The sequence below is a fragment of the Branchiostoma belcheri genome, unplaced genomic scaffold (genome assembly GCF_001625305.1).
Source record: "Branchiostoma belcheri isolate BF01 breed outbred unplaced genomic scaffold, Haploidv18h27 scaffold23, whole genome shotgun sequence".
NCBI lineage: Eukaryota > Metazoa > Chordata > Leptocardii > Amphioxiformes > Branchiostomatidae > Branchiostoma > Branchiostoma belcheri.
Window position 1 is genome coordinate 2,962,629 of NW_017803824.1, and position 14,544 is coordinate 2,977,172.

A 14,544-nucleotide genomic window follows, 5' to 3' on the forward strand; every position below is an offset into this window, starting at 1 on the left:
CCATGCCAACCTGTCTGAGGGAAAGTCTGTTCCTTCATACACATAATGTTCAGATGGTCCCACCATATGACGGAATTGGCACGAAAACTCTCGCGAGACTTTGCGTCTCCAACACGTGACCCCGCAGAGAGCGTGTCGGGACATGAACGGACAATCTTCATTCTACAGTTTGCCACGCAGCGCTGCAGTACCGGAGCTTTTATTCAAGGCTTTCTACGAGACCTGTGTTTTTTTTATCTGATACTCTTGCTTTACTTTACCTTAATATATCTAACAACCAAGGAAGTAAATTTACATGGCCTTAACAGTTGTTCTCTAAATGTATGTGTTATCAAACAGTCACAGTCATTACTTCTGGATTGCTTTGCCGCGTGCTCCGCAAATTCGTTTCCTCAACCACCACATTGATCTCTCCTCAATTTGTTCTCCTCCCCAAAATTGCCCGTGCATTTGCTGCCATGATGACGTGCACCTTAGTGCTCTTAAATTGAGTTGGCAACCACCCAACATATATATATTGGGGCTCCAGTGTTACAATTGCTTTTTCCCTGCTCAGGAGATTGCTTTACATGAAACATATCCCCCCTGTCGATACTCCGCAGGCAACAGTTCCTGTACCACGCTGACACCGTCGGCTCCTCGGCGGCCGTACCACTACCACCCTACTCCCTGTACCCGAACGAGAGGCCGGTTTCTCTCACGTCCACGAGCACCTTCAAGATGAAGCGCCCGTACCGGTGCAACTGGCGGTGTGCTGCCATCGTCTTCATGGTGGTGTCCTTCCTCCTGGCTGCTCTACTGGCTTACTTCTTAGGTACGTATGGATCAATGATTGAAAGACCTTTATTGTACATTTATTTCCTTATAAGCTTATATGTACAGGTCATGAGAAGAATACAGCAAAAACACTTAAACTATACATACTAATGTGATGAAGTTACACCTGTACTAGTGACCGCCTCATTATGACAACTTGTTGGTCATCCTTAAAACCAGATCATTTTTTCCAGTGAGCCCAGTTTTAAAATTCTGTCCACTGTGAAAAAGGTATTTTTATTCCCTCAAGTTGTCAATATAGACAGGCTTGATAAATGGAAATTCTAGGTGTAATTTTAAGTTTTGCAGTTTTTCTCCTCTGGACATGCATTGATACAATGTGAAGGAAACACATGCCAAACAATCAGAAAAGTAGTACATAGTATATAATGTGCCCAGGGCCAGCCATGGAGGCTATCATCCTGTGTCATGGCGTCAGTGTGAGTGACCCTTTTAGTAGTAAGACCACTCATGTCCTCTTGAATCAGTTCTGGCTCGGTGGAGTTAAAACATCTCCCAGCAGGAGCTGGGCTTCATTTTATGCATTATGTATAAAGATTTGCAAGAAACACGCACACAAAAACGTAATACCAAAGTATGGTTGATACGTAAATCCAGTTCCCAACCCAAAATGTATTTATTCTAGTTTGTAAGTTGTGTCAGCTTAATGTACTAAGGGGGATGAGTACAAATGTAAGAGAAGTTTGATGAAATATACATGCACACTCTCAAAGACATTACCAAAGTACTAGTATTGGTAGAAAAGGGTCTTAACTCAAAACACATTCATCCTATTTCCGTGAATTTTGTCAGTCTAATGCACCAAATAGGATATGTAAGAGACCATTATGTATGTCTATATCTGATTCTATTTGCTGAGGCCATAAGTGCCCTGATGGCTCCAAGGGTATCACAGGTCTTTTCCAGACCCTCTCCACGGCCCATTTATATTTTCCCCGAAGCCTATACAAGATCCCAGGCCGCGTATTAATGCCTGTAAATGTGCTGATATGCACTGCGCCCCTTCCCCATTCCTCCCTCCCAAAACACTCTAATGCACACCATGGTTTATTCATGAGTGCCCCCTGGCCAGGGGATCGTGAAGTGCATCAGCCTGCCTTAAATGGTTTTACTGCTGTCCAGACTTTTTGTCCGTATCATTTTTGGGAAACCATTAGGGCTTTAAAGTCCAGGAAGATATTAAGTCCAGAGCATTCCCATAACCCACTGGCTACAAAGTGGTGGAGCGACTGTTTTCCTTTCATCATGGCAGGATATCTCTAAAGTGCAAGCTGATCTAAACAACATCCATTTGGAGGAATGAAAGGAAATTGACAAGAGTCCAGTGATTAGTGACCCTGCCTCTGGACTAAAAGGTTAAGAGTTCAAATCCCGGCTGTTGTTGCTTATAACCCATTCGCATACTACTGAAAGGGGTTGCTGTACTTGTCGTAAGCTAGGATGTGTTGCTGAGCCATGGTCCAGTGTTTGTTCATTGTGTTTATTCTTTTGGGAATTTTTGCTCCATGAGGGTCAATATACATTGGGATAGTGTGGTTTCAACTCCCTCAATGTAGACTTTGAAAAATCAGGTTTCCAAGCCCTAAAAATAATACATAATTCTCTCTATGTATCTGTAACAACACACAATTCAGCCCTGTGGGCTGCCAGCTGTTTATTTGAAATAATCCAATTATTAAAAACAGCACTGGATGCCTTTAACATCGCACCCTGTCTTTCTTGTCCACACCAGAGTAAAATGTCAACAATTTAGGCTGAATCAAGATTTATATCCTATTTTATTCATGCTTAACCAATTCGCATACCACTGAAAAGGGTTGCTGTACTTGTCCTAAGTAAGGATGTGTTGCTTCACTTAACATAGCACCTCATCTTTCTGGTTCATACCAGAGTAAAATTCCAACAAGTTAGCTGAATCAAGATTTATATCCTATTTTGTTCATTTTTCCTTCCAGCGATGAGGCTGTTTGCGCTGAACTGGTCGCTGCAGCCGGACACCCAGCTGGTGAACCCTGTGAACGGTATGGACCACACAGAAGACCCCAAGCCACTCTACACACCAGGGACGGGTAGGGGTCTTGATTAGCATTCAGGGCAGGAAATCCTTTTTTTTTGTCTTCTGCAAAAATTTCAAAAGTTGCCAACATTCAACTTGCAGGAAATTCTGATTTTTTTCTGTCTTCTTGAACATCAAAGTTTAGAATATTCTACCCAATTTTTTTTTCACTTGAGCCAAGGCATGCCCGCAAAAAACTTTGTGAAAACAATTAGCTGATCTCTAAGTTATACTGTTAACCAACCAACTAACCAGCAGGTTTTGCTTAAAAAAATGTCCTTGACAGAGGCAACAGCAAACCCGCCTCCCAATTTATTCCAATTTGATTTCCTAGTCATTTTCAAAAGCAGATTTCCTAGAGTCAAACCCATTCCAACTTCTGCAGTTCTAACAGGTGGCCTTGATACTGTCCTTGGTGCTGATTGGCTAGCTATTCTTTGATTTGGTTCATTTTTCTGCCATGCATTGACAATTAACTTCAGATTTTACCAATCACATTTCCATTAGCTGTGTCAAATAGATACTCACTGGCGTGACCGATTTTTATTTTTCAGGCACTGGATTGATACCGACGAGACAGCCGAACGTGAATGCACTACCAGAGGACGTGATTACGGGGCTGGTCCCCGTGGGGGGTAACGTGGAAGAGACGGTGCCGCCGTTTGCGTTCTGGCGGTCACAGCTGTACCTCAAGCAGCCCAGATACATCATGTACAACGTGTCCATGTCTTCCGACGCCAAACTGGGCATCTACGCCCGCAAGGATTCTCTCCCCACCCACACCCAGGTACTACATTGGTATTCGTGTTGAACTACAGATGTTGGCTGCTTTAAGAGCCTCCATCCCTCATCTTTTCTTTTAAACCAACGATCTTTTACTTTGACACACGGAGAAACTTACATTCTTGATAAAAAATTGTCAATGAAATTGAACCAACCATCACGTCTGTTCCTACATTTTTACCTGAACTAAGTATTGAGAAGTTGTCCCTGAATATTAACTATCTACCAGTGACGTAGCCTGGAGTCCAGCTTTGTCCACTCCCCAAGACTACAGGCTACCAGGGACTTTCTGTTACAATGACATGTATTGATTGATTGACATGTACCCACTGAAGATGGAATAAAGGTCTTTCAGTTATATTTTTGTGTACAATTTCCCTCCCTTTAGTTTGATTTTGCTGAGATGATGGACGGCAGCCACATCGTTGTGCCTTCTGGTCGCCGGCGTCGAGCGTCAGAAGTCCGGCGGCAGAGCGGGTTTGTGCAGTACATGGGAGCCGGACAGTGGCATATGGCTGTGTTCAACGACGGGCCACAGCCGCAGAAGGTATGTTTGTTTACCTCTATTGGTCTACTAGTATAGCATATTTATTCCCAAGCTTTGCTTGAATTTTCCTAAAATGGCCTCTTCTGTAAATTTGATGATATTATGATTAAAAAAAAGGAAAATGTTGATTATTTCCCTCAAACATGACTTGACTGATTTTTCTACTTTCCAGAGATAAAACAGTTGGTTTATCTTTAAGCTTTTTGGGGGCAGGGTAAAGTATATACACTTGTTGATCTCTTTACAAACTTGTTATTACGTACCCGAAGGTCCTGCTGAACAACAAGATCACTGACAACCCGGCCGAGTGTCCAGCAGAGTGCAATGGCAACGGGGAGTGCATCACAGGGATCTGTCAGTGCTACCCTGGCTACATGGGCAAGGACTGTGCACATGGTAAAAACAACATGGACTAAGTACTGCTTTAAGGCCTTGTCGATTTAAGTTGTTGGGTTTCAAAATCAGAAACATAAGAACTTGGTCTGAGTAGGATATATGTTCTTTGAATTGGTTTATGTAGATAGAGGGAGTAAATATAGTCACAGTCAAGTTTACCTTTCAGGAGAAGTGTGGTGGGTAGACGCTGATACAGATATCTAATAAAAAGTATTGAATAATTCATTCACTTGGATCTGTACTATACCTTTCCAGCTGTATGTCCAGTGATCTGCAGTGGGAATGGTCAGTACCACAACGGCCAGTGTGTGTGCACGGCCGGGTACAAGGGACCTGACTGTAACGTGCCTCCGAACCAGTGCCTCGCCCCGGACTGCAGCGGACACGGAGACTGCATCGGCGGGCAGTGTCGCTGTGAGCCTGGATGGACAGGGGAAGACTGCAGCAAACGTGAGTTTAGTTTTATCGTGCACAAAAATATTTTTTCTTCAAACTTGACTTATGTATGTTTGGGTCGGCTGTTATCTAATATTCTAAATCGTTAAATATTCATGGGGATGTTATGTTTGCTGTTTTCTCTCACCAAAAACTCATGATATGTTCTGTCATGCTTTGCTTAGTTCCAACCGTGAAGTTGTTTTTTTCACAATTTTGTCCATAGTGACCTGTGAAGACCCCGACTGTACGAACCACGGCATCTGCATGGACGGGAAGTGCTTCTGCGAGTCGGGGTGGACGGGAATCAACTGCGAGAAGGAGGACAACGTCATCTGCCCCTCGGAGCACTGCTCGGGACACGGCACATTCGTGGACGATCCCGGCGTGTGTGTCTGCGAGGAGAACTGGACTGGGCAGGACTGCTCACAGAGTACGTAGGAACTACATGTGTATGAATATGGTGGTCTATTTTTGTTGGAATTATTACCATGCATATTTAGTGACGTGTACTGTGAAAGTGGAAGACAAAATAGAGGAAGACAGAATGATAGTTTTAAATTGTATGACTACATATTTCAAGAACATTCAGGGAAGTGCCCATTTATGTACGGATAGAATTGGTCTTTATCTTTTTATTAGGTTTTGCTCTTCATCTATTGACTAAGATCACATCCTTTACTTCTGATACAAAGGCAAAATAATGTGGGTTGTTGTCAATGTTGACATAGCTCATTTAAACAGAGCCAGTCCTAACGTCATAACATAAAGACCTTACCATGACAGATTAAATATACATGTATATTTTTATGAGGTGATTAACTGATTGATTGACATGACCTTTGCCCTGCCCAGGTGTGTGTCCGGTGCACTGTGGTCCCCACGGCTTGTGTTCCAGCGGCAGGTGTGTTTGTGACGAGGGGTGGGGAGGGGAGACCTGCGAGGATCAGGCGTGTTTCGCCGACTGTAACAACCACGGGACGTGCGAGGATGGCAACTGTGTGTGCGATCAGGGCTGGAACGGACCATACTGCGGCACAGGTGAGACCTTCTGTACCAATGTACCCATCAGGTGACGCCAACTCATTTCCTTGGTTCTTGGACTCGTTTGATTGAAAATTTAGCGAGAACACAGCAGGAAAACAGGGCTGGGAGGAACATTTGAAACATCTGAAACTTCGTGAAGCAATTAAAAGACTTAAACCTCAGACCCAGCATTCAAGTGTAAGTTCTAGTGTAGCATGGTGGTACAAATCCAAGAACCAACAAATTCAATTGGTGTAGCCTCAGCTGATCCCATTGTTGGGATTCAGTTGTCCATTGCTGTTGCTAGGAATGGGTTGGTGAAACATCTTGTGAAGTGTGTTATGTCTGTGTCTTGTGAAGCTGTCTCAGCAGCGCTACCTTGTCATCTCTGTCAGTACTGCAGTTCATTTTGCTGTTCAATGTTTTGGTTGTGTCCTGTGTTGTCCATCCTACGTTTTGTGCTCCCATTCCACAGCTAACTGGCACTTTTCCTGCATGTATGTCTCTGTTGCACAGCCTGGCCATTTGCCATCCTTCCTGTCATATTCCCTTTGGTGACTAACCAAACTGACTTGTAGTCTTACTGTAGTTTTGTGCTCAAGCTTTGGTCTCGCCTGTTCTGTCTTTCTCCTGTCTTCCATCTCTGTGGTGTCCTTTTTTTAGGTCTGTTCTTTCAAGGATTAGTCATCAGGCCTTCCAGTAAGTCTGTCCCAGGGATAAAGTAACTCTAAAACTTCCTGTCTATGTTTAGAACTTTTCTATCTTGTCTGTACATGTGTATTATTTCCATTATGAGGAGGCTTCCATCACTTGTTAAGGTTGATTGGTGTATGTAATACGCTACCTTGATATCCTGTCTATCCCAATGTTGTCAAACCTTCTCTGTCAGGCAAATGTTTCTTACTGGATATTTTTTTCTATCATTAGCTTATGAGATATCTGTGAAATAATCACATAATGTTGCAATTCAGCACAGGAGTATGGTCCTTCCAACTTATATTTTAGTTTTGACTGTATTTTTAATGGTTCATATTTGCACTACCTGTACATCCTGCACTGTTGCATTCCAACTGAAAGCATTTTATAACCATTATTTGCCCATGTGATTTGATTCAATTGTGCTGCTTTCTTCTTGTATATTGTCCCTTTTTAGTGCACGATATTACATATTTCTAGCATATTGCTAAGTGTTGTATTTGTTTCCATTGATTAGAGGGGTGCCCAGGCCTGTGTAACAGCCACGGAACATGCCAGTACAGCGGCGGGGAGTGGCAGTGTGTGTGTCATGATGGGTACCGTGGTCTGGCCTGCGACTTTGCACTGGAGACGGAGTGCAATGACAGACAAGACAACGATGCAGGTTTGTGACTCATCCGTATATGTACATGCAGATGTGAGACATAAATGGAAAATAACTCTTCTCAAAGCTCTCTAAGTTCCTGCACTCCTGTCTTTAACTTCAAGTAAGTTACTACACTACTGTCCCAAAGTTTAAGTATTTAAGTTCCTGCACTCCTGTCTTATAGAGAGAATATGTTTTGATTTTTTTAGTCAAAATATAGAACATACAGTGTAGTGAGCTAAGTTCCTGACTCAATGTTTCCAGATGGTTTGGAGGATTGTGAGGACCCTGACTGCTGCTCCAGCCCTGCCTGCCAGAGGCACTACAACTGTCGCCCCACGCCCGACCCGGAGGACATCCTCGCCCGCCTGAAGCGAACAGTCAACCCAAGCGACACGTTTTACAGCCGTGTGAGGTTCCTGGTGGAGCCGGACAGCGTCCAGGCCGTCAGCCGGGCCAGGGAGCTTCCCTTTGCAGAAAAGTGAGTACACATGCACAGTGCACTTTCAAAAGGCAACACTGATTCTGTCATTTGCTCTCTGGTTTTATGGAAGTTCACTTACAAGTAGCTTATTGTAGCTTTAAAGATGTGTACATGTATACTGGCATATGCAAGGCTCTGCTAGGACATTTTAGTCTGTCAATTTTGTTCCTCCACAGATTGGCTGCTTTAGGAAACATTGCAGATGTTAAGTAACGTTAACTGCCTTAGACATCCAATGTTTTTAAAAACATACCTTGTTGTTATCTTCTACAGCTTTGTATCTGTGGTGCGTGGAAGGGTGCTGACAGATGATGGCAGTCCCCTCATGGGAGCAAACATCTCTGTTGTCCGCAACCGCGTCTATGGGTACACACTCAGTCGGCAGGATGGCTGGTAAGTTGCAGGACTCGCAGTTTCCCTTTCTTCATATCACTGCTGAAGGCAACAGTGGTCATTGGAAATTTGATCTCTGTGTAGTCCTTGTGTTGGAATAAAGTTCAACATATTACTATGATTACTGCCAACACAGATGAACTTTCATGACAGATGGTAGGAGTTGAGTCTACTGTTAAAGCTTCATTGTGTTTTAGCTACATTTTCAATTTTTTTTTCCATTCTCCCCAGGTTTGACATCATGGTGAATGGCGGTGGCTCCCTCATGCTGCGTGTGGAGCGCTCCCCGTTCCTCGCCATCCAGAAGATGGTCCACGTTCCTTGGAATGATGTCATCGTCATGGACACCATCACCATGACAACAGGCCTCAGCAGCAGCCGTGAGTCGCGGTGTGACATCAGTGGCGTCGTGTTGCCCAAACCGCTGGTGCTGCCTGCCTGGCCGGGCCGGGATGTGACTCCCTGTGAGGACCAGGGGAACATTGTGCCAGAGATACAGGTGAGAAACACACAAGGTCTAGATTTGTGCAGTTTGTGCAGATATTTGTATAATCTGCGCATGCCACTTAGCAGGTAGTAGTAGTAGTACTGGGGGTATCCAGTCTTCAGGGGAACATTGTGTCGGAGATACAGGTGGGAAACACACGAGATCTAGATTTGTGCAGACATTTGTATAATCCGTGCATTCCACTTAGCAGGTAGTAGTAGTAGCCAGTCTTTGCAGAGGTCTCCTACACGGGTGGGCAGCAGTCGGCTAGTAAGACAATTAAAAAACTGTGCTTCACTGGACTTCAACTGGATTTCACAAATTATTTATTAATCAGAAAATTAACTGCATTTGTACAAAATGTATTAGAATTGTTTCACAAATCATATCAGAGATGTTAAATGTTTATATTTTTTTCCTGTTCCTCTCCAGGCCCTGAAGGAGTCAGTCACCCTGACTGGAACCACCGTCCACATGACCCAGCTCAGTAACCGACAGAACGGGTACAGGACGGTGATCCACGTGCTCCTGACGCCGCCCACCGTGCCTCCCTCCCTGCACAGGATCCACCTGCACGTGGCCATCCAGGGACAGGTGATGGAGAAGGTGTTCAACGCCGAGCCCAACCTGCTGTACCCGCTGTCCTGGGATAGGACAGACGCGTACGGACAGCCGGTGTACGGAGTTGCCACAGCATGGGGTGAGAACACTGCCTTTCAGTTTGTAGTTTGCCTCTATATTGTAGCTTTGGCTATGTATGTTGTATGTGAACAAAGTGCTACAGTCAAAATATGGTAAAGGTCCACAATGACCATGAAGAAAAGCTGAAATTGTACAGAAACCTGGTGAAGAGGTTGGGAAAGTTGTCCTTGTTCCATCTTATGTGTGTATGGTAGCTTTGTAGTTGGGGAGTAATGGGTGAAAATTTGTATTTTTTTTTTATATTACGATAAGGATGTTTAAGCTGTTAGCAGATCCTACTATGGAAGATTTTTCATTGAAGATTTATTAAGAATGACTGGATGGCAAGACTAACTGAACTTCTTGTTGTGTTTCCTTCTCCAGTATCTGTTGGGTTTGAGTATGCTGGATGTTCAGGAACCCTTTGGGAAAAAGTGGTCAGCCAGGTCAAGGGTTATGACATCACCCCACCCGAGCTGGCAGGCTGGTCCCTCAGTCTGCACCACGTGTACGACAACAAACAAGGTAGGGGAAAATTTGACCTTTTCTTTGCAAAGATTCCAAACTCACAAGGCTTGTAGCATACCATGAAGTGACTCTTATCTTCAATGGAATTTGATGTATATCCAGTCACAGGTTAAAATATATTGTATAACTGCTTTCAAAAATATCCTTGATTTAATAAAGTCCATGAAAGTCCATTAAATGTTCCAGCATTTTTAACTTATAGCTGTCCTATTTTTTTCCCATTTAAGGCATTGTGTACAAGGGCACTGGATCCAACATCTACACCGCTGACCGACCAGCCATCATCTCCACGGTGATGGGCACGGGGCATCGGCGGGACTCCTCCTGTGCCGGGTGCGAGGGAAAAGCGACGGCCCTGAAACTGCTGTCCCCCATGGCCCTGGCCGCTGGGATGGACGGCAGCATGTACGTCGGAGACTACAACTATGTCCGCCGAATCGAGCCAGATGGTAATGTTGTCACCATCATGAAGATCAGGTGAGAACTGACTGTTTATGACTTGTATATGAATTGTACTAGTCTGACAGTTTGTGCCTTATTGTTTTGGCAGCACAACTCTAGATACCAGTGAATGTGAATTGTTATAAGCAGAACTGCACTAGCATGATAGTTTGCACCTCATTGTTTTGGTATAGCACAACTCTAGATACATGTACCAGTAATTCTCTCGATGGGAAAGCAGGTTTGGTTTGTTATGATACTTCTTCTACTCGCCAAATGGTTTCAGTGTTAACAGTCTCTTGTGGAAGAGCCAACTATGGGTATACATAGTATGCAATCTGTTGGTTTTTGCCTCTTTATCTTATACATCTTGTCTCTGACTTCTACATCAGGTCGGACCCCCCACAGAAGTACTACATGGCCGTGGACCCGACAGAGGGGACCCTGTACGTGTCGGACAGGAGTTCCCACCAGATCTACCGCGCCCGCTCCCTCACCAACATCCGCAACCCTGACAGGAACATGGAGCTGGTCGCCGGCACTGGCGCACAGTGCCCGCCCATGGACGAGGAAAGGTATGGACAGCCATTTTTGGGAAGTTTGAACTTTAATTCCAACAGCAAAAGGAACCTTGTCATCACCAACAGTTTGACCCAGTCTCCCAAAATTCATACTGGTATATTGATGACTAATTTTATCATGTTTGTTGGCTGAAGGTTGTTTTACCTACCTGTATTTGCTGTCTCAATAACATTGTCTTTTATAAATTGTCAAGCAAGGAATTTTCCCTCAACTGGTACTGACTTCCTCATATGATATGCAAACTTAAAATCTATCTTAAAATCCAAAATAGATGTGGAGATGGCGGTCCAGCCTTGAGAGCGAGGCTCTACAACCCCAAGGGCATCGCTGTGGACAACAAGGGTGTTCTGTACTTCCTGGACGGGACGGCCATCAGGATGATTGACACTGACGGAGTTATCCGTACAGTCCTGAAGAGCCAGAGTCTGGTGGGCAGCGGCACCCCCCTCCCGTGCAAGGGTTCCATCCCTCTTGATCAGGTATACTGTGGGCAGAACATTTTGATCTTTTTGTCCTGATGTTGCTTTTTTTCAAGTGCATCATTCCCAGTTTGGAGGTTTATAATGTGTATGACAAGTTGCTTGTTTGTTTGATATGATTACAGTTTGGGGTCTTTCTGTTCTGAAGTAAACAATAAGATCTTTACTTGATTCATGAAGCTTCATATTGAACAGGGATTATGGTCTCTTTGATGTAAGAGTCCCAGTTTTAGAGTACATGCATATTTGTGAAGAATATCCAAGGCTAAAATCCAAGTCAATGCAGGCATCTTACACAGTGTTGATTTGGTTCCTACGCAGGTCCAACTACAGTGGCCCACGTCTCTGTCCATCAACCCAGTCGACAACTCGCTCTACATCCTGGACAGCGCCGTCGTCCTGCGGGTCTCGGAGAGCCGCCATGCGTCTGTCATTGCCGGGGTTACGAGCAGCTGTCAGACGCGTCCTGGTCACCACCAGGCGCACCGCAGCCAGACACCGCTCGAGTCCCCCAGCGCCATCTCTGTCGGTCCTGACGGCACCCTGTACATCGCGGAAACCGACCTGCGCCACATTCACCAGGTAAGAAAATTTCTTCAATATTTGTAAAAGATTTTCATTACTCAAACACTAATCAATTGAACATTACAGGAATTGTCATATCATACTTGACAATGGTTAAGTGTGATAAACTGCATTCTCTCTTCACACAACATTTACAGTTCTTACATAACAAACTATGTGCAACTTCACAGATCGAATAGAGTCAACTTCATGTTGTAAAAGTTACTGTTCATGTCTCATACTTGACTATGCTTCCACAATGTGATATAACCAGGTACGAAAGGTGCTGCCCGATGGTTCAGTAGTCCTGATGGCAGGAGGGAAGACTGACTGTGACTGCCAGGACGACGACAAGTGCAAGTGCTACGCCGGTGACGACGCCCAGTCCCTCAGCGCCATCCTCAACTCTCCCAGCGCCCTGGCCGTGACGCCGGACGGAACGCTGCACATCGCCGACCAGGGCAACCTCCGCGTACGGATCGTGTCCCGCTTCGTGCCCCAGATGACGTCGGATAACGTGTACGAAGTCGCGTCCTCCGACGGCCAGGAGCTGTACATGTTCAACCAGGCCGGCCAGCACCAGTATACAGAAGACCTGGTGACTGGCATCATCACCTACAACTTTACCTACGACCGGCAGGGCCGTCTGTCTGGAGTGATCGACACTCACGGGAACACGCTTCAGGTAAATTTGGCTCTACATTCAATTCCTTTTTGAAAGTAAATTTGTAATTGTAGCAAAATACAAGAGAACAATTTTACTTTCCATGGCTGAATAGAAAATTCAAGTGGCTCTCTTCCCTATTTTTGGGAATGATGCAACTTTAATTTTACATATCTGTGAACACAAGCATTTAAATCTGCTCTTGCCTTTGCAACACTTAAAGTCATATCTGTATTTGTTTTTGTGTTGTGTATAAACATTATGATAGAGCTATTGATGAGTAGGATTTGTTGGATTGAATGTAACGTTGAGAAAAAACACACACTACCTACAGGTCCACCACGATGCACGCAAGATAATCCTGCTGACCAAGTGGCGACATGGTCTGGAGATGAGCCTGGACGAGAAGGGACGGGTGACCAAGGCGAGCCACACCGACGGCAGGGAGACCAGCTACACCTACTTCAACAGCACAGGGCTGATCACCAGTAGGGAGGACAGGCTGGGGTGGACCAGCTTCTATGAGTAAGGGTCTTAATTTTTTTTTTTCTGTCATATTTATACAGGGTTTCCCACTCAGTTATGACACTGCTTTTCAGTGGGGCCCTGTGTCTCCTCATTATCAAATGACTGCCAGTTTCCTTCATTTCTTCCTGTTGTTAGGTCAAAACTGCAAGAGTCCCCTTGCTCAGTGTTCAAAATAGTTTGTGTGTTCAGCAATGTGTGACTCGTGGGACCAAAGCTTTATTCTCTTGGCTTACCAAAGGGATTTTTCTCGCTTAATTGTGCCTTTATTTCTGACTATCTGAGTTCATTATCTAATTTCTATTGTCATGATAAATGCTTTTTGCTGTCAGGATAATATTATCAGCTTTTGACATGTTGTAAATGATGCATAACAACAAAAAGCAATGTTATTTTGTCAGGTGAACTGGTTATGATAATTCTACCAGGGTTCTCACCATTGTTTTTGCGCTAACCCCCAGGTACAACAGGAATGGCTGGTTACAGAAGGTGGTGTACCCGACTGGGGAGACAGTGAGGCTGAGAGGAGGCGGCGGCCGAACCATGGCCATGGTGGACGTCATACAGAAGAGCGGGGACACCTTGACTCTGACCGCCGACCACAGCACTGGGGCGCTGGCAGCCACACAGGGTAAGGACTGCTCAGAAATGCCACTAGTTGTGAAAAGAAGGACAGATATCCACCTGAAAAATTCCCGTAGCTGCAAAAGACAAACCCTTAAGAACTACAACCCTTTCCCTTCCTTTCTTGCCTATGACCCTATTATAATTGCACACTTCTGGAACTACATTGTAGTTAAGAGTACAGAATAGCTCCAGACAACGTAAACTCTCTCCAGTCCAAAAGTAGAAACTCATATTGCACGTAAGGCTTAGAAATATATGACGAAGACTAGTGCAGCATTGACTACTGTGAAGCAACTAAAATTAAATGGAGACTGTTTTGTAGTTGATCTTTTCTTAAACAGCAGTTCATTTTCCCCTCAGGCCTTCTCCACTCCTCCTCCACCCGTACCCAGGACGGTTCCACCACCATCATGTACCCAGACGGCACTGAGGTCGCCATGGAAACTAGGCCACACCCACTCCTGGGGCCCGACATGCCCGTGCTCGCCAAGCGGAAGATCACCATCTCGCCGGAGCTCGTGAACCGCGTCGAGTGGCGGTGGTTTATCCGTCGGCGAGGCGGGAAACGGAACGACAGGAAGGTTTCGATGGTCGGACGGCGCATCCGGGTATGCCAGCATGACACGCTTAGTTATAGATAAACACCACGCTATTCGCATCCACAGAT

General features: G+C 44.9%; 1 protein-coding gene across 1 annotated transcript in view; it reads left to right on the plus strand.

The window, feature by feature from the left end:
* The window catches only part of LOC109470649 (teneurin-3-like), a 57,356-nt gene that overhangs the window by 35,144 nt on the left and 7,668 nt on the right, over window positions 1–14,544 (plus strand). Inside the window, 22 exon segments of the mRNA XM_019769677.1 lie at window positions 603–814; window positions 2,793–2,906; window positions 3,448–3,680; window positions 4,065–4,223; window positions 4,493–4,619; window positions 4,875–5,069; window positions 5,281–5,487; window positions 5,910–6,095; window positions 7,294–7,440; window positions 7,687–7,903; window positions 8,180–8,299; window positions 8,531–8,798; window positions 9,219–9,486; window positions 9,852–9,992; window positions 10,223–10,472; window positions 10,829–11,011; window positions 11,290–11,497; window positions 11,819–12,079; window positions 12,336–12,746; window positions 13,060–13,250; window positions 13,712–13,881; window positions 14,238–14,485. Coding sequence (XP_019625236.1) covers window positions 603–814; window positions 2,793–2,906; window positions 3,448–3,680; window positions 4,065–4,223; window positions 4,493–4,619; window positions 4,875–5,069; window positions 5,281–5,487; window positions 5,910–6,095; window positions 7,294–7,440; window positions 7,687–7,903; window positions 8,180–8,299; window positions 8,531–8,798; window positions 9,219–9,486; window positions 9,852–9,992; window positions 10,223–10,472; window positions 10,829–11,011; window positions 11,290–11,497; window positions 11,819–12,079; window positions 12,336–12,746; window positions 13,060–13,250; window positions 13,712–13,881; window positions 14,238–14,485 — 4,516 coding nt within the window.